Source organism: Myotis nattereri (genome assembly GCF_964212035.1).
Source record: "Myotis nattereri genome assembly, chromosome: 11".
Lineage (NCBI taxonomy): Eukaryota > Metazoa > Chordata > Mammalia > Chiroptera > Vespertilionidae > Myotis > Myotis nattereri.
The window spans coordinates 2,808,013-2,825,293 of record NC_138086.1 but is presented as its reverse complement, the minus strand read 5'-3'; the positions used below and the strand labels follow the sequence as shown (position 1 = coordinate 2,825,293).

Here is a 17,281-nt window from a genome sequence, read left to right as displayed (position 1 = left end):
ATGGCGGCGTCCACCGACGCGGGAGCGTCTGGCCGGGGCGGCCGCCGGCGGCGCGTGGGCCGCGGGAAGCGCGGAGAAGGGCGCGGGCCCGGCGGCGGGGCGGGGCCCCTGAAGCGGCTGAAGCTCGCGGTGGAGGAGTTCGTGCAGGCGAGCGGCGAGGGCCGGCCCTCCGGCGGCCGCGAGGGGCCCCGGGCGGAGCGGCGCGCGCGTCCCGGCGGGAGGAAGAGCCGCCGGGAGCTGAGGAAGGAGAAGCGACAGCTGAGGAAGGCGCGCCGGCTCCAGAGGACCGCAGCCCCGGGCGGCGGGGCCGGGGAGGGGAGCGCGCCCCGGGCGAAGGGCACCGAGGGGCGGGCCCCACGGCCACCGCCTCCGGCCCCGCCGCCTCCCCGGGCCCCGACCAGGGCCGCCGTCGGCAGCACCCGGCCCTCCGCCGCCGCCGCCGCCGCCCGGAGACGGGCGCTTCTGGCGGCCAACGAGGAGGAGGACCGAGAGATCCGCAAGCTGGAGCGCTGCCTGGGCCTGCACCGGCGCCGGAGGAAGGGGGACGCCGGCTCGGTGCCGCCCAGCTTCGCCCGCGACGGGCTCGACTACATCCTGGGAGCCCTGGGGGCGGCGGAGGGGCGCGGCCTGTGCGGCAGTAGCAGCGAGGACGAGGGACCGACGGCGCGCCCCGGCGACGCGGGGAGTGAGGCCGAGGACGGGGGCGACGCGGGGAGTGAGGCCGAGGACGCGGGGAGTTACTCGGAGGACGGAGGCGACGCGGGGAGTGAGGCCGAGGACGGAGGCGACGCGGGGAGTGAGGCCGAGGACGGGGGCGACGCGGGGAGTGACTCGGAGGACGGAGGCGACGCGGGGAGTGAGGCCGAGGACGGGGCCGGGGAGCAGCAGGAGGAGGAGGAGGACCCGCCGCAGGAAGAGCCGCAGGAAGCAGCGGCCGAGAGGAGAGCGAAGGGGAAAGCGGGCGGAAGGAGAGTCCGGTTTGCGGAAGACGAAGGAACGAGTGAGAATTCCCGGGCGGATGTGGACGCAGCCGCTCAGGTATCGAGTGGCCAGCCCCTGCTCGGCGACGGGGACGGGGACGGGGCGCGGGGCTCGGCACAGGCGGTGTGCGGCCGGGAGGGTGGGCCGGCTCCGCCTGCTTTTCGCGTGAGTTCCCCCAGTGACGCGCCAGGGAGAGGGGCGCCGGAGGCCTCCCATCCCGGACTGAACGGCCAGTCCCGGGCGCCCCGAGGACGTCTCCGCCCGGCCTCCCCGCCTGGCTGGGCCCCTCCCCTCGCCCCGCTCCCGACCCCGCCCTCGCCTGCCTTTTCCTCGGGCGCCCCGGGGAGTCCGAGGCGCCAGCACTCCCTTCAGTGGCCTGACCCTGAAGGTCGGCTCACCACCGGACACGGGACACGGCGTCCGGGCCTGCGCCTTCCCTGCCCGGCGGCACCGCGGGCACTGGGCGGGCAGCCGGCGGACGTCTCGCTGCCTTCTCACCACGTGGCCCTGATCCACAGTTTTGCTTTGTGTGGATTGTCACCTGCTGTGAACCAGGGTCCAAAGATAATTAAATGAAAAGTTACACAAAGAAACACTTAATAAGTGGACTTGTAAAATATATTTTTAATGACTTCAGAGAGGAATGGAGAGGGAGAGAGGTAGAAACATCAGTGATGAGAGAGAATCATTGATCGGCTGCCTCCTGCACGCAAACCAGGCACGCGCCTGACCAGGAATTGAACCGCGACCTGCTGGTTCACAGGTCGATGGTCAGCCACTGAAGCGTGCCCACCGGGCAGTTCGTAAGTTTTAAGTTTAAATGTTCGGAGAAGGGTGATGGGGCTCATGCTGTGCTCCATCCAGGAATCGCCCACACTGTGCTACCCGCCTTTGCGTCACTGCGGAGCCCTAGAATCCGAGTTTTCAGATCAGTTGCCGTAGCATTGCATCGCTTGTGTTCAAATAGCCTTACTTAATGGCCCCGAAGTGTATGCATGGTGACGCTGGCAATTGGGATGTGCCAGAAAGAAGCACCAAGTGCTTCCTTGAAGGGCAAAGGTTAGTACTATCTGCAGTTTCACGCATCCGCGGGGCTCGGGACGGACCCCCTGCCGAAAAGGGGCCGCTGTATTATTGTATCATCTCCCTCCTGATAGGTTACTTCTGCTTGCAAGGCTTCTCCTCACTTTCTCAGTGGTGTTTATCTAACTCCATCTTCGGCAACACGCTGCCTTCCCTTCTCTCCCTGGTCCCTGGGACCCAGCGCTTTTTGAGCAGGTCCTAGTGCTGTAGTTCCTCTTAGAACGCTATTTCTCGCTAGTCTTGGTTTTCTTCCCCAGGCCGTTGGGGTCATTGGCGCACAGTGTGAACTAAGGGTTTCTCAAGGGTAACCGTTTCCGTGCACGTCAGTGCTTTCGCCAGTGGGCTTACGTCACTAACACCAAGGGCCGTGATTATAGATGTGTCCCTAAGGCTTGTCCCTCGGGTGCCCAGGGAGTGTTGGCCAGTGATCACAATTTGTAATCCTTGCAGTTGATATGCTAGGAGCTAGTGAGCAGTGGGTTGGTTTTGATTTTAGCACGTAAATTTAGATACTAGTTTTCAACAAGTTGGAAATTACCATTTTTTTACTGATTTTTAGAGAGGGGAAGGGGGAGAGAGAGAAAGAAACATTGATGTGATAGGGAAACATCAATGCATGCACCCTGGCTGGGGATCAAACCTGCAACCTTTTGACGTATGGGACACTACCCAACTGAGCCACCTGGCCAGGGCAGTTTGGAATTATTTTAGAACACTTTCCCTACAAAACTGGTGGTACATTGGGTGTTTGTGTGTTCTGTCCCCAGAAAGTAACCCTGGGCCAAGGGTAGAGTGTAGGGCCTGTCCGCAGATCAGAGGGACATGGCCAGTTCGCACTGCAGATGGAAAAGAATGAGTGGGAGATGCATGACATCAGCGCCCACGGTGAGCCCACAGGCTGAGGGGCGCTCCTCGGGTGCTGGTGTTTAGTAAGCAGCTGTCAGTGGTCACAGCTCTGCCAGTTCTGTGAGCACAGCGAAGGGGGTTTGTTCAGTGTACATTTTTGTAACTTACCTCTGTCCTTTCTAGCAGAGTCTTTGTGAAAATGCGGGAAAGTATCTCCCCCCTCACGTGCTGCGAGCTGAGGAGACAGTGGCTGCCCGGAAAAGGGAAGAGAGAGAACGGCTGAAGAAGCATGTCCAAGGCCTAATTAACAGGTAACCCTGAAACACTGGTACATTGTCACTGAAAGAGATGGTCTGTTTTCTAAAAATACAGCTAGTGCTGAAACCGGTTTGGCGCAGTGGATAGAGCGTCAGCCTGCGGACTGAAAGGTCCCAGGTTCGATTCCGGTCAAGGGCATGTACCTGGGTTGCGGGCATATCCCCAGTGGGAGATGTGCAGGAGGCAGCTGATCGATGTTTCTCTCTCATCGATGTTTCTAACTCTCTATCTCTCTCCCTTCCTCTCTGTAAAAAACCAATAAAATATATTTAAAAAATAAATAAATAAAAATACAGCTAGCCTGGCCAGCATGGCTCAGTGATTGAGCTTCGACCTATGAACCAGGAGGTCACAATTTGATTCCCAGCCAGGGCACGTGCCTGGGTTGTGGGCTCATTCCCCAGGGTTGGGTGTGCAGGAGGCAGCTATCAGTGATTCTCTCCCATCATTGATGTTTCTATCTGTCGCTCCCTCTCCCTTCCTCTCTGAAATCAGTAAAAAATGTATTTTAAAAATAAATAAATAAATAAATAAATATACAGAAACTATCCCAGGAATTAAAACACAGTGAGGGGGCAGGACTGTGGCCACTGACTGGCTTATTTCTTTTTCTTTTTTTTAATCCTCACCTTTTCTCTTTGGTACATTGAACCTGTCAGAGTTTAAAAGCAATGCAGGTGCCCACTTGGTTATTCTGAGACGTCCTGGAGCAGGGGCAGCAGGATTGACCCTCTTCCCTGCAGAGCCAGTTCATGGTCCAAGGTGGCCCTCCAGTCAGGAGCGTGGTCCTCCACCCCAGGCTCATTCGTGTGTGAGTGTGTGTGTGTGTGTGTGTGAGTGTGTGTGTGTGTGCGTGCGCGTGCGTGTGTGTGTGTGAGTGTGTGTGTGTGTGTGAGTGTGTGTGTGTATGCGCGTGCGCACAGCTCTGCAGTGCTACCCCATGCTCAAGACAGAACAGAGCCAGTGCCCATGGCTCTCCTGCTACCACTATCGCCCCCCCCCCCCCCGCCCCCCATTGCTTTTTAAAATCTTTCTTTCTGATGAAAACAAAACACTTTGCATGGTACATCCTGAAATTCTGCTTTTTGTTGTTAATCCTCACCCAAGGATATTTTTTCCATTTATTTTTAGAGAGAGTGAAAGGGGTGGGGGGGGGGGGGGACATCAATGTGAGAGAGACACATTGATTGGTTGCCTCCTGTACGTGCCCCAACCAGGGCTGGGATTGAACCTGCAACTCAGTTACATGCCCTTGACTGGGAATTGAACTCACAACTCTTCAGTGCATGGGCCAGCGAACGCTATAACTACTTAGACACACCAGCCAGGGCAGAACATGGTGAGCACAGGTGCAGTGCGTAGCTTCTGTGTGCACATGATTCCTTCCTTCTCCACCCAGGAAACAGGGCAACCTTTCCTCATGTTTAGGAGCCCGAGATTTTCATATCGGCAGGAAAATGGGATGTGGGAATTTCCCTGGGGACCTTGGGCAGGGTTCCCGTGCAGCATCCTCAGCACCGTCTGGTCTTAAGGGGGCCCAGTGTGTCCTCCACTGGGGATGTAAGGTTAGCGTGCAAGTGGGGCATCGGTCTTAGGGGCAGTCCTGTGTGTCCTTCACTGCGGCTGCATTTCAGCTGGAAAGGAGAAACCGCAGTCACGGTTTTGCAGGGTTCCAGAGGACTGTGTCCTCCTCGTATATGCGGGGCTGTTGGGGCAGGGTAAGCGTTGTTCGTGAGGCGACGTGTCCATGAACTAGGACGTGGACATTGGTGGTATTGATAGCTTTTTCTGTTGGTTTTTTTAACTGCCCTAAAAAGTAATTCCTAATTTGAAACGTCACTGCAGCTCTGTCTTTATAACTGTCTGCAGGTTGAGTGAGCCGAACATGGCCTCCATCAGTGGGCAGCTGGAGGAGCTGTACATGGCCCACAGCAGGAAGGACATGAACGACACCCTGACGGGCATCCTCATGAGTGCCTGTGCTCCGGGCACGGCCATGCCGGGCAGGCTGGTGATGGAGCACGTCCTCCTGGTCAGCATCCTGCACCGCACAGTGGGCATCGAGGTAGGCTGCAGTGGCTCTCAGCGGTGCTCGCTTTAACGGCCAGCACAGTCTGGTGTGTGTCATATTCTAAACCACAGCCAGTAAATGCTTGATTTTGGTCAGCGGTTGCCTTTGTGCGGGGTTCATCCTAACAAGTGTTTGTTATTTATTAGTTTATCTTCCTCTGTGTCTCAGACTTGCCTTCATTTTCCTCGTGTTTCCCCTGGAACACTGACTCATTTCAGGAGTTCAGAAGGCAGTGGGGGTGTGATCTTACCTCTGAGGTGTTTGTACTGGTTGGAAGATCTTTTTTTCTTTCTTTTTTCTTTTTTTTCATAAGTAAGAAGGCCACCAGATGTCAGGTAAAGCTGGACCCCGTGAGCAGACAGTGACAAGCCTAGGCTTGGAGCCAGCAGGCAGGCCCAGACCTCGGTGCCCGTGTCCTCGTCTGAGGCGGGGCTGCGGCAGCTTTTTCTTGGGGTGCTGCACAACTCTGGTGCCTCATCGGTGCCGCTGAGTGTCCTTGTCCCCACCCCTTCATCACCCTCCGAGTCAGCACCCCATTCCCTCCATGTGGCCAGTCCCAGGGTTGTTGAAGGAAGGGGTCTACTTCCAGAGTGCAGACAAGGGGAGGCGAATGGGTGGCGAGTCGGCCATGATGCTTACTTAGCCGGTGGGGTTTCTGTGCAAGGAAGAACTTGGGGAGGCCTTTGGGTCTGTGTGTGGGACAGTCTTAATGGTGGGTTTGGTTTCTTTACCGTCTCATAGCCCCATCCCAAGAACAGGCCTGGCCGCAAAGCACCGCTGCAGGAGGCCCAGTGTGATCCAGGCTCCATGTCCCGCTACAGGGTCCTTGTGGTCTCCCAGCGGGATACTTAGGGCAGATGTTGATTGGACCCCACTTTGCAAGTTCAGCAAAGCCAGAGGAGCTGTGTGATGTCCCAGCCCATGAGCTGGGGCAGGGCAGGGACGTGCTTTGGCTCCAGGGCCAGCTGTCGCTCACAGCCCTGGTCTTACAGCCATTTCATATGCTGGTCTTTGCTCTCTCAGTCCCAGTCTGGAGAATCACTGGGGTTTACAGAGGGGGGCTCTTACGGTACCACACACAGACTCGCCACAGTGGGTCTCCTTTGTGGTGTTAGGGTCCCACAGTGACAGCAGTGTGGGGCAGACGCTACCCGCGGCCAGAACTCGGTTCCTGGCCCTGTTTCTGCCTCTACAGTTGGTCTAGCGAGTTTTACCAGTAGCGAGCGTCCTCGGTAAACTTCTACCGGCAAGGTGGCACGTGCAAGGTGTGTGGGCACCAGGGATGCGGGCAGAGGACAAGCTCAGGCTTCATGTGCACCAGTTGCTTAGGGAGTCGGCCTTCTGAAGTCAGGGTTTTGTTTCTGAGAGCGACTCATCCTCACCACGGCGAGTCCCGCTCCTCCCTGCAGAGTGTGACGGGCCCGGGCGCCTCCTGCCCTGTGTTGCCACAACTTGGCGCTGTTCCAGGACTTTCCTCGCCCCCTCACCCCCCAACCCCCACCCTCCTGTGTCTGACCAGGATCCTCCACAAACCAAATGGTTTTGCCTGAGACAGAATTTCACTGAGTCATAAAAGCCATAGACCCTGACCACTGGACATGAAAACATGAGGTTATTGGTCCACTTCTCAACCTTCACTCATAGCATGGAGGACACCAGAGAGACTTGTTCCAGGGAAGCCATTATGGTGCTTCAGCTAATGGTGTCCCCGGAAACCTGTGCCAGAGCGATGAGCTCTCCAGATGCCGCGCCCATTAAACTCCAGTTCTGTGGGACCAGGAAGGTCCTCATGGAGTCCAGAGTGGGTCACGAAGCCCGTGGCATGAGTCACCACTGAATTGCTCTTGAGCCACTTAAAAATAAAACATCAGATTTGTGTTAAAATCCTATTGGAATTCATGTATGTGCTTAAATAACTTCAGTAACATGAACAGTATTGCTATTTTTAAATGCTGCACTAAGTTATATTTTATTTTGAAGACATCAAATAAGTTGAAAATTTGATATAATTAAATCCATTCCTGTGTTGAAAACATGCAATTTGAGTGTATTTAATGCATAACATAAATTACACCCAGCACCCCTTTGAGGTCAGTGCCAGATCTAATTTATGTAAAATACTGCAGAGGCTGCAGTAGAGATGGTCTGCCTGAGACCATTTCCAGTGATGACCATGTGCAAAGTTGGTTTTTTCTTGATGTCTTCAGAATTCTAATTTCTCATTTTTAAGTTATATATGAACCTAATGTAGTAGTCATAGTATGCTCCTCAAGTTGATCTTTAGTGATGGAGCTTGAGTGGGGAGTTGACAGGTTAAAATTACTTATTAAAAATATTTTCATTGATTTCGGAGAGGAAAGAAAGAGATAGAAACATCAATGATGAGAGAGGATCATTGATTGGCTGCCTCCTGCACACCCCCTAGTGGGGATCAAGCCTGTAACCGAGGCATGTGCCCTTAACTGGAATTAAATCTGGGACCCTTCAGTCCGCAGACCACCGCTCTATCCACTGAGCCAAACCTGCTAGGGCTAAAGTTATTTATAAACTAAAGAATATCCCCAGTCCATTGGCGCTCATCTCTGTGGAATCATCCTTCCCTCCTGCCCATCAGTGCTTTTCTCTGGAGTCTTCTAACGTTTAGTTTTTGCATTTTGGCAATGACGTGTATATTGACTCTAACCTGTCTAGTTGAATTCACTTGCACCCACAGTTTAACCAGCCCCACTAACCTGCACCCCTCCCCCAGGGTTTCCTGCTTCCACCTCCTCCTCCAGGCTCAGCCTGCGCTTCAGAATGAGTGCTGTTATATGTGCAGCATTGCAGGCAGGGATGTGTTGTGCTACTTTTCCAAGGAACCAGATGGCTGCTGGCTGAAGCAGTCCACCTCAATTTAGAAGCGAGGGGGTGTACCTACAGGGGAGGTTCGAGTGCTGTGACGGATTGTCTGTGCTTCATTCACCCATCCGTGTGGTGTATCAATACTGCGCACTCAGACTGGGTTTTAACCCTTTGCGGTCATATTAAATTTGGACATGGGTGTCGTACTGGTTGGAATTAATTTCCATTGAAAGAGCAGTAATACATAACATGCAAGATTATGAAGGATAAACAAGATTTATTAATTCTTTTTTGGAACTACGTCACTACTAGTAGAATCACTACAGACGTTATCACTTTCTATGTCAGAGTCAGTATTCAAGGTGCCAAAATAAAACTCTTCATCGTTACTTTCAGATTCGCAGTACACTTCTTTCGGTAACTTTCTTTTTGCCATTTTGGAGTATTATTTTGAAATATCTTAACAAGCGAGAATGCCTAATTACAGTTAAACGTAATTTGTAAAGCTTTATTTGAAATTCTGCGAAGTATCTCCGAAGCTTGTTGATTTCTTCACTCTCAAAAGGCGACGGACTCGCCACGGTGTTTGCATGGCGCGTGTGGAACGACCGCGTTTGTTTATATTGAGTTTCGATATCTCCGATTTGTCGGGCCAATGTTTTGGTTCGTGACAAGGTCGCTTAGACACTTAAGAGCTTTCAGAGAAATTATGAACTGATACATGAATGAATAGAGTTAAGATTCGTGCGGTTCCTTGCTGTGGTGGCTGAGAGCAGACACGACCGGAACGGTACAAAAGCTTTGGTGGCTGAGAGTAGACAAACGACTGCAAAGGGTTAAAGCATATGCCCTGTGGGAGTGTGTATCCTACCATGTGTGTACTTATGCATTAATTTTACAAGTACTGACTCTTTCAGCATAAACATTTAAGCTTTTTCAAAAGAAGAATCCCTGAGAGTAACTTGCTGCCACGATTGTCAGGTGTTGGCGATGACATCTGGTCTGTTTTCTTTGTGCAGGTTGGAGCTCACTTTCTGGAGGCCGTGGTGAGGAAGTTTGATGACATCTATAAAAAGGGAACTGAGGGCAAAGAGTGTGACAACCTATTCACCATCATTGCACATTTGTATAACTTCCACGTGGTACAATCTCTCCTCATCTTCGACATTTTGAAAAAACTTATTGGAACTTTCACAGAGAAAGATATCGAACTGATCCTGTTAATGCTGAGAAATGTGGGCTTTTCCTTGAGAAAAGATGATGCTTTGTCACTTAAGGAACTAATCACAGAGACCCAGGCCAAAGCCAGCGGGACAGGCAGCAAGTTCCAGGACCAGACCAGGGTACGAGGGGTCACTCAACCTGCTTCCTAAGTGCCTAATGCTCAGAAACTGACCAGCACTTAAAAAATAAGTGTTTGGGGTAAATATTACGTTTCATTTCCTAGCAATCTGTTATCTTCTCCTGTGATTTGATGGTTTTATCAATATGTGAACGAACCTTGTTTCTTTACTAAGAACTGAGGTATTTTGTGAGTTTAATAATCAATTTATTTAACACTCATCCATTCAAAAAATGCTTACTGAGAAAGGCCCCGGGGCTCGGGGCTCAGGTGTCAGCTCACCTGGAGTTTAGGCTCAGCCACTTAACAGCAATGTGACCTGAGTCTTCCAAGCCTCAGTTTCCCCTTGTAGAAAAAGGGGCTGAGCATAGTTCCTACCTCATTTTCTATTCTGCAGATTCAAAGATAGGGGAGGGCACAGAAGCCCCGGTTCGTGTGGGGCCCATAGGGGAGCAGGGCAGAGGCCATTGCAAGGACTTTGGCTTTTATTCTGGAGGCACCTGAAGGGTCCTGAGTGGGAAAAGAACATGGGAAGTGTTCATGCTAATGTCACTTTGGCTACAACATACAAGAGGAAGGTGGTCAGGCAGGGATACGCCCCTGCAGGGGTCAGAGACAGCAGTGGCAAGGATCAGCTCAGCTGTATGGACGTGGGTGTGGGAGTCAAGATTGACCAGGCTGGTGTGGGTGGGAGGGAGGGAAGCGAGGAGTGGAGGGGGTCAGTTAGCCCAGGTTCTCAGCTTGGGCCTTCAGTGGACAGCAGCACACACAGGAGGGGACACAGGCTCAAAAGGGAAGACTGGCTGGTTTCTGAAATCCTGAAATGACGGTCCCTGGGTTCACTGGGAGGAGGTGTGGTCTAAGCCCTCTGAGGAGGTCCTGCGGCCATGGTTGCAAAGCTGACAGTCAGACATTGGGGCTGCATGGTGGAGAGAAGGAAGCAGGAAGAAGATCACAGGAGCCAAGCAGGAGTGTTCTGGAAAAGAAGTTGCCCCCATGTTGAGTGCCCAGAGGTCAAACTTAAAACACAGAAGTCAGCAGAGATAGGAAGTACACGCGTGGTTGCCTAGGGCTGAGGGTTGGCGGAATTGGGGTGTGCCTGTTAATGTGTTTTGAGATTCTTTTCGGGGGGAGGAGTGATGAAAATTCTAAAATTGTGGAGATAGTTGCACAATCCTGAATATACTAAGCATACACTTTCAATAAATGAATTTATGGTATATGAATTATACCAAAGAAAGCCAACATTTGCCCGACTGGCGTGGCTCAGTGGTTGAGTGGTGACCCATGAGCCAGGAGGTCATGGTTCTATTCCTGGTCAAGGCACACGCCTAGGTTGCAGGCTTCATCCCCAGTAGGGGGTGTCCAGGAGGCAGCATATCAATGATTTTCTCTCATCATTGATGCTTCTATCTCTCCCTCTCCCTTCTTTGAAATCGATAAAAATGTTATTTTTTAAAAAGTCAACATTGGAGAAATCTCAGAAAAGGGCTTCTGGGAAGTGTCTGTAGTATTCTAGCAACTTTTCTCTAAGTATAACATTTTCAGTTTAAAAGTTGAAAAAATAGAAAGGCCATGAGTAGGGAAGGAATGGCAACAGGAGGAGTGACTCAGAGCACAGGGCCAGGAGGGGAGGAGCACAGGAGGGGGCAGCGGAGCAGGAGAGGGAGCGAGATCTGTGAGTAGTGGTCAGCCCAGTGGAGGTCCGTGCTGGATCTAATTTCTGTTAAAATACTGCAGAGGCTGCAGTAGAGATGGTCTGCCTGAGACCATCTCCAGTGATGGCCACGTGCAGAGTTGGTTTATTTATTCCCAAGTTGAAAGGTCAGTTGTTTAGACAATTTGAAATGATGTTTTCTCTTTTTTTTAAGATTCGGTTTATGCTGGAGACGATGTTGGCACTGAAGAACAATGACATGCGGAAAATTCCGGGTTATGACCCTGAGCCTGTAGAGAAACTGAGGAAATTGCAAAGGGCTTTGGTAAGTCACTTTGATTGTGATGTTTGAGCCTCCCTGTGGGCGTGAGCCCAGCACGGAGGTCTGGGAGGCAGCTGGGGCTGTGAGTCAGTGCCCGGCCTGGTCAGCAGGAGTTTGTGTGGTGAGACCCAGCGAGTGGCCATGTGCAGGGAGCCCCTGGGAGTTAAGCATCCCCGAGACTTAGCCTGTAGTGCTGGACTCGCCTGCACATCGAAATCACAATAGAACCTTCTGATGACTTTAGAAGAGGGCCCCATCAGGACCAGAGGCGTTTCAGCACGGAGGAGGGGGCTTGTCTATTTAATTTAAGCTCCCTGGGTATTTTTTACATGAGACCCTGTCAGGGCGAGTCTGCCCTTTCTTTAGTAAGATCCAGAACCACTGACTCAGCAGACCCCAGGCCCCTCTAGGTCGTGTTCCCACCACCAGCCAGAGGGAGCTTCCCTGTGGCCTGAGCCTCTTGCTCTGCTGTGACAGCGGACGGCGGGGATGGGCCCGTAGACCTCAGACACGGATCCTGGGAGAGTGCCTCTCACTTGGCATTATTCCACATGGTGACGTCCCAGTTGTCAGTGACTCATCACAGTGTGCACGCAGCAGAAATGCCATTGTCAGAAACAGGAGGCTGGGGGAGGGGGTCGGCAGACAGACTGGTCCATCTGAAGCGTTTCGCCAGCTCCTTTTCCTCCCGTCAGGTGCGTGGCGCCGGCTCGGGCACAGAATCTCAGCTGCGCGTGTCCTGGGACAGCGTCCTGAATGCCGAGCAGACGGGGCGCTGGTGGATCGTGGGGTCAGCCTGGAGCGGGGCCCCCATGATCAGCAGTCAGCAGAAGGCCCCGCAGAAGCCACTGGCAGGCACGGTACGCACCGAGCTCACGACCAGCGTGTGGCTGTCCCCATGGCGCCTCACTGGCTCTCCCTCGAGTGGCCACCTTCCGCTTTGTTGGATGGTATTGAGATGGGCAGACATGGGCTTATTTGCAGACCTTGTAGAAATTGGTACTATTTTGTGATGTGATTTAATTCAGTTTCTGTTGTTACTTTATAAGGGATTTGTTTCAAGTCCCAAAACACGTTACATGAAGGAGTTAGAAGCTGGATGAGGACACAGAACATCAGAACACTTGCAAACAGACCGGCTCTTGAGACAGACACATTGCCTCCCAGGAACTGTGGCCGCTGGGCTAACCCGGAGCTCAGATTGGCAAAATTCTGTGCACTTCTTTGTACTTTATACTCACTGAAGTCCACATGTTCTTTAGGTTCTTTTTTCCCCCTGAAGCCCTTTTTCTGTCCCAGGATCCCACATCACCGCGGCTCTTCTGGCTGTGGCCACTCACCTCTGTCTTATCTCCTTGTTGCTCAGGCTGGCAGGCCTCTGCCACGGCAATCTCCCACGTCCAGTGTGTTCTCGCCTGGGGAGTTACCCAAGAATAAAGATGTTGCATTTACATATGCGTGCCTACAGTTCACAGTTACGCTTAGGGCAAGCCACAGAACCGGACACGTTATTTTTTAGAAACCTAACTCTACCGACTGCAGCTTAACCAGAGTCACAGATCTCATTAAAACTTGAGTGACCCACATCTCAACCGTCCCCCTTTTCAGGTTAGCGCCAAGATGCTGGAACTCGCCCGGAAGCAGAGAATGAACACCGACGTCAGGAGAAACGTATTTTGTACAATTATGACTAGTGAGGATTTCCTGGACGCATTTGAGAAGCTTCTGAAGTAAGCATTGTGTGAACGCATGGCCCAGTGGCTGCTGATTGTCATGAATTGCTTAAAATTTCCAGATTAAATTTAAAATGGTCTGGTATCGTTTCTGTAGTTAGTTGCAATAAGATTTAAAAAGTGCCTGTGCAAGGTACTCCTAAAGAGAGATAGGAATTTTCCTTATTTGCTTCAAATTCAGAATGAAATAGAGGGAAATAGTACAGGGCTGGACAATGGTCTGAACTCGGCCCTGCACTGGAAGGAAGCGTGCTTTTGTGGGAAGTAGGACGATGGCAGGAACCTGACGATGAGGCTCACAGTCCAGTGCTCGTCCTGTTTCTTGTCCCTCAGAACCAGTGACAGGCCTTTGTAGCTGGCACAAGACACCAATCGGTGTCGACTCCATGGTCACCACGGCCAGAAACACTAAGGCCAGGGGACAGGACCCAGCCTGTCGCTCCTGCCTTGTTACCCCCACCTCTGCTCCACTCCCTTTTAACCAAACTGCCAGGGAGGTGCGGCCCTGGAAAGGTCTCTGCCTTAAACCTGTTCAGATTTGGCAAATTGAAATTTCCCCGTTGCTGTCTGTGTTTTGTAGGCTTGGGCTTAAGGACCAGCAGGAAAGGGAAATAGTCCACGTTCTCATGGATTGCTGTCTGCAGGAGAAAACGTACAACCCCTTCTACGCCTTCCTGGCCGCCAAGTTCTGCGACTATGAGAGGAGGTTCCAGGTAACTTGTTAGAAGGCCAACAGGTTAGAAGGCCAGCGCTCCGCTGTCCTCTGAGCATTCTGTCAGACTTGGCCCCCCCCAGGTGGGACCTTAGTCAGGTCCTAGGGAGAGTAGCTGACCACAACCGAAGCCGTGTCTGCCATGTCACCTTTCTGGGCACAGGTGAGGGACTGTCACAGCCCAGTAACCGGCGGAGTGCCTCTGGTGCCGCACCAAACTGTCCTTTTCCAACATTCCTGCTGCCTTGAGGGGCGTGTGGCTGTCTCCTGTCACCTGTGCATCAAAAAGGACAGTGGAGTTGTCCTTAGAGTCTTGATTTTTAAGATACTACAAATGAGTGAATAAGCAGAGTATCTTTAGATTGTATTTTTAAATATATTTTTATTGATTTCAGAGAGGAAGAGAAAGGGAGAGAGAAAGAGAAACATCAATGATGAGAGAGAATCATTGATCGGCTGCCTCCTGCACGCCCCCCACTAGGGATTGAGCCTGCAACCTGGGCATGTGCCCTGACCGGAATCGAACCAGGGACCCTTCAGTCCACAGGCCCATGCTCTATCCACTGAGCAAAACCGGCAAGGGCTAGATCGTATTTTTAGTCATTTGTTCTAATAACTTGTTGCATTTAAACTTTTCTTCTTTTCCGTTCTTACGTTAGATGACGTTCCAGTTCAGCATTTGGGACAAATTTCGAGACTTAGAGAACTTACCAGCCACCAACTTCTCCAATTTGGTTTATCTGGTGGCCCACTTGTTGAAGACAAAATCACTCCCACTTTCCATTTTAAAGGTTTGTAAGATAGATGAAACTACTGAAAGCAATGAAAATGATGACAGTTGTTTATATTTGGTGCCTTAAAATTGTGCTTGTGCTTTTGTTCACTCAAGTCTAGAAATTAAGTGCCTGCTGGACCCCCCCACCAGCAGTGCGTAGGCTTTCCGTCATTTTATAAAGCTGGACATAGCCTCATTTAAGGGGGGGTTGTTTTTTACTCTATTTAGAAATTATTGGAAAAGTTGACTAGATCAATGTAACTTTATTTTTCTTCCTATCCTGACTGGTAGGTGATTGAGTTCAGTGAATTGGATAAACCCAGAGTCCACTTTTTACGAGAAGTGTTACATGTGCTGTTGATGGGAACAGAAGCTGAAGACCTCTGTTTCATTTTCGCAAGGTATGGTCCCAGCCTTGCTGACACATCGTGGGAAAGAGAGGGCGCTGTTCCCACTTACAGGTCACTCCTCACTGGTAAAAGCAAGGTGGTTGTACTCTGTCTACTTAACCCCTAGGGAGCGCGATCGTGCTCCTCCTGTCTTTCGCCGGGAGCGCTGTCGCGCTCCTGCTGCAGTGTCACTATTAGATGCTAGTAGTTCACTCTTTATTGACAGGTGGCACCCAAGTGCAGATTTACAAATGTAGTAAAGGTTTCCTTAAGTTTTTGAATATGTAACTTCATTTACTTGCGATTCATAATTTTTTTTCCTAAACTGTAAAATCAGCAAAAATGCCTTGGCAATTTTAGCATAGTTCCTAGGATATTAGTTGGCACTCAAAGGGTTAAGTCAATTTTAGTTTTAAGCTAGTACAGTATGTTATACATTAGATTTCGGGAAAAGGAAACCTGCCTGATAGCAAACTAGTAATGATTTCTTGCAAATAGGGTATGTTAAATTCTCCCTTGCAAATTTTTTTATTTTATTTTTTAGAGAGGAAAGGAGGCAGGGAGGGAGAGAGAAACATCGATCAGTTGCCTCCCACATGTGCCCCAACTGGGGATCAAACCCATAACCTAGGTATGTGCCCTGACCAGGAATCAAACCTGCCACCTTTTGGTGTACAGGACTGACGTTCCAACCAACTGAGCCACACAGGCCTGGGCGAGAGTTCTCTTTTTAAAAGAAATAGTTTCTGTCTCCCCATCCAAGACTTCTAGAATGGAGAGCTAGGTAGACAGCTCGTGCCTGACAGTTTGTACGGTTTCTTTCCAGGGTGTCCGACAACCCAAAGCTGGGTGTGCTGCGCGAAGGTTTGAAGCTCTTCATCAGCCACTTCTTGCTAAAGAGTGTGCAGGCGCACCGCAGTGCCGAGGAGGCCAGTGCGCTGCGGGAGCGAGCCGAGCTCGCCACCAAGGCCTTGCAGGGAAGGCCTTCACTGAGAATGTAGGGACCTGTCTGCCAGGCACCCTTTTAACCCAAAGGCCTGTTACTCTGCTGGCTATAAAAGCTGGGGAGAGCCATATCATGGTCTGTTGTATTTACAGTATTATATTTTGAGATAATTTTTGATCCAAGGTTATATTGTGTGTGTTGTAAACCAGTTTTTTCAGGGCTTGTGCACGTGTGTGTGTGTGTGTGTTTGTGTGTGTGTAGGAGGCATGGGCAGACACACTGGACAGTGTTCTCTGAGTAACAGGACTAGGGTGAGTTAAAGTGGGACTTGTGTGGTTCTTATTTTTTCATAGATAAGATGGGCCACTAGAGGGTGCAGTTATAAAGAAATAGACATGTTTTTTATCTTTCTAAACATATTAGTTAAAAGTTCAGAAGCCATCAGTTAAATATGGTGCCTGATATTTAATTGATTAAGCATTTGGAATGCAGGTGTTCCAGAAAAGTGAGGGATTACCATGAGCCGAGGAAATGTCGGTGCCATGTAGTGTGAGTGGGTTGTTCGTGTGACACCTCTGAAGCCATGACTCGGTGCAGCACGTGCTCCCTGTCTGTGTTGGCCACTTACACCCATCAATTCCAGGTCGTGATGCACTTTTCTAAACAGCATTGAACTTCCTGGGGCTCCTGCTGAGGTGGGGGCTGGGAAGAGTGAGACATGGGGCCGCCTGCTGATATGCAGAATGACTGTGAAGAGTCACCCTTAGACTCCCCTTTGCCACACACTATCAAGTAGTGTCAGCAGCTCATGACTAGAAATACAATGTGCAGTCCCAAGTGTCTCTGCGTGTCTCTAAACTAATGTGCTAAGTTTCGTTCTTTTTTTGTTGTTTTTTAATTTTATTGTGGTAACATCTCTTTTTAAAATACATTTTAATTGATTTCAGAGAGGAAGGGAGAGGGGGAGAGAGAAGCATCAATGATAAGAGAAAATCATTGACCGGCTGCCTCTTGCACGCCCCACATTGGGGATTGAACCCGCAACCCAGGCATGTGCACTTGATGAGAATCAAACCCGAGACCCTTCAGTCTGCAGGCCCACGCTCTATCCACTGAGCCAAACCAGCCAGGGCACAGGCTAAGTTTTGAAACGTGGAGAATTCAGTTCAGGTTAGCTGTAACGCATCTCGGACATGGCTGCTCCTCCTGCTCGGAGTCCCCCAGCGGGCTCCGAACGTGGACAACAAAGAAGCTGAGGTGTCGAG

General features: G+C 51.2%; 1 protein-coding gene across 2 annotated transcripts; it reads left to right on the top strand.

The window, feature by feature from the left end:
• On the top strand, positions 1-16,186 carry NOM1 (nucleolar protein with MIF4G domain 1; the record flags this gene model as incomplete). 2 transcript variants are annotated; one of them, XM_081102016.1, is made up of 11 exons in its annotated part: positions 1-1,038; positions 3,097-3,221; positions 5,098-5,293; positions 9,160-9,483; positions 11,354-11,464; positions 12,157-12,321; positions 13,070-13,191; positions 13,775-13,907; positions 14,566-14,697; positions 14,973-15,082; positions 15,897-16,186. In XM_081102016.1, the coding sequence occupies 11 exons, from the start codon at positions 1-3 to the stop codon at positions 16,069-16,071; spliced, it is 2,631 nt and encodes an 876-aa protein (XP_080958142.1). In that variant the 3' UTR covers positions 16,072-16,186. The 2 variants fall into 2 exon arrangements, with proteins under 2 accessions (XP_080958142.1, XP_080958141.1); XM_081102015.1 differs by having other exon boundaries at positions 3,094-3,221.
• Positions 16,187-17,281: the final 1,095 nt, after the last annotated feature.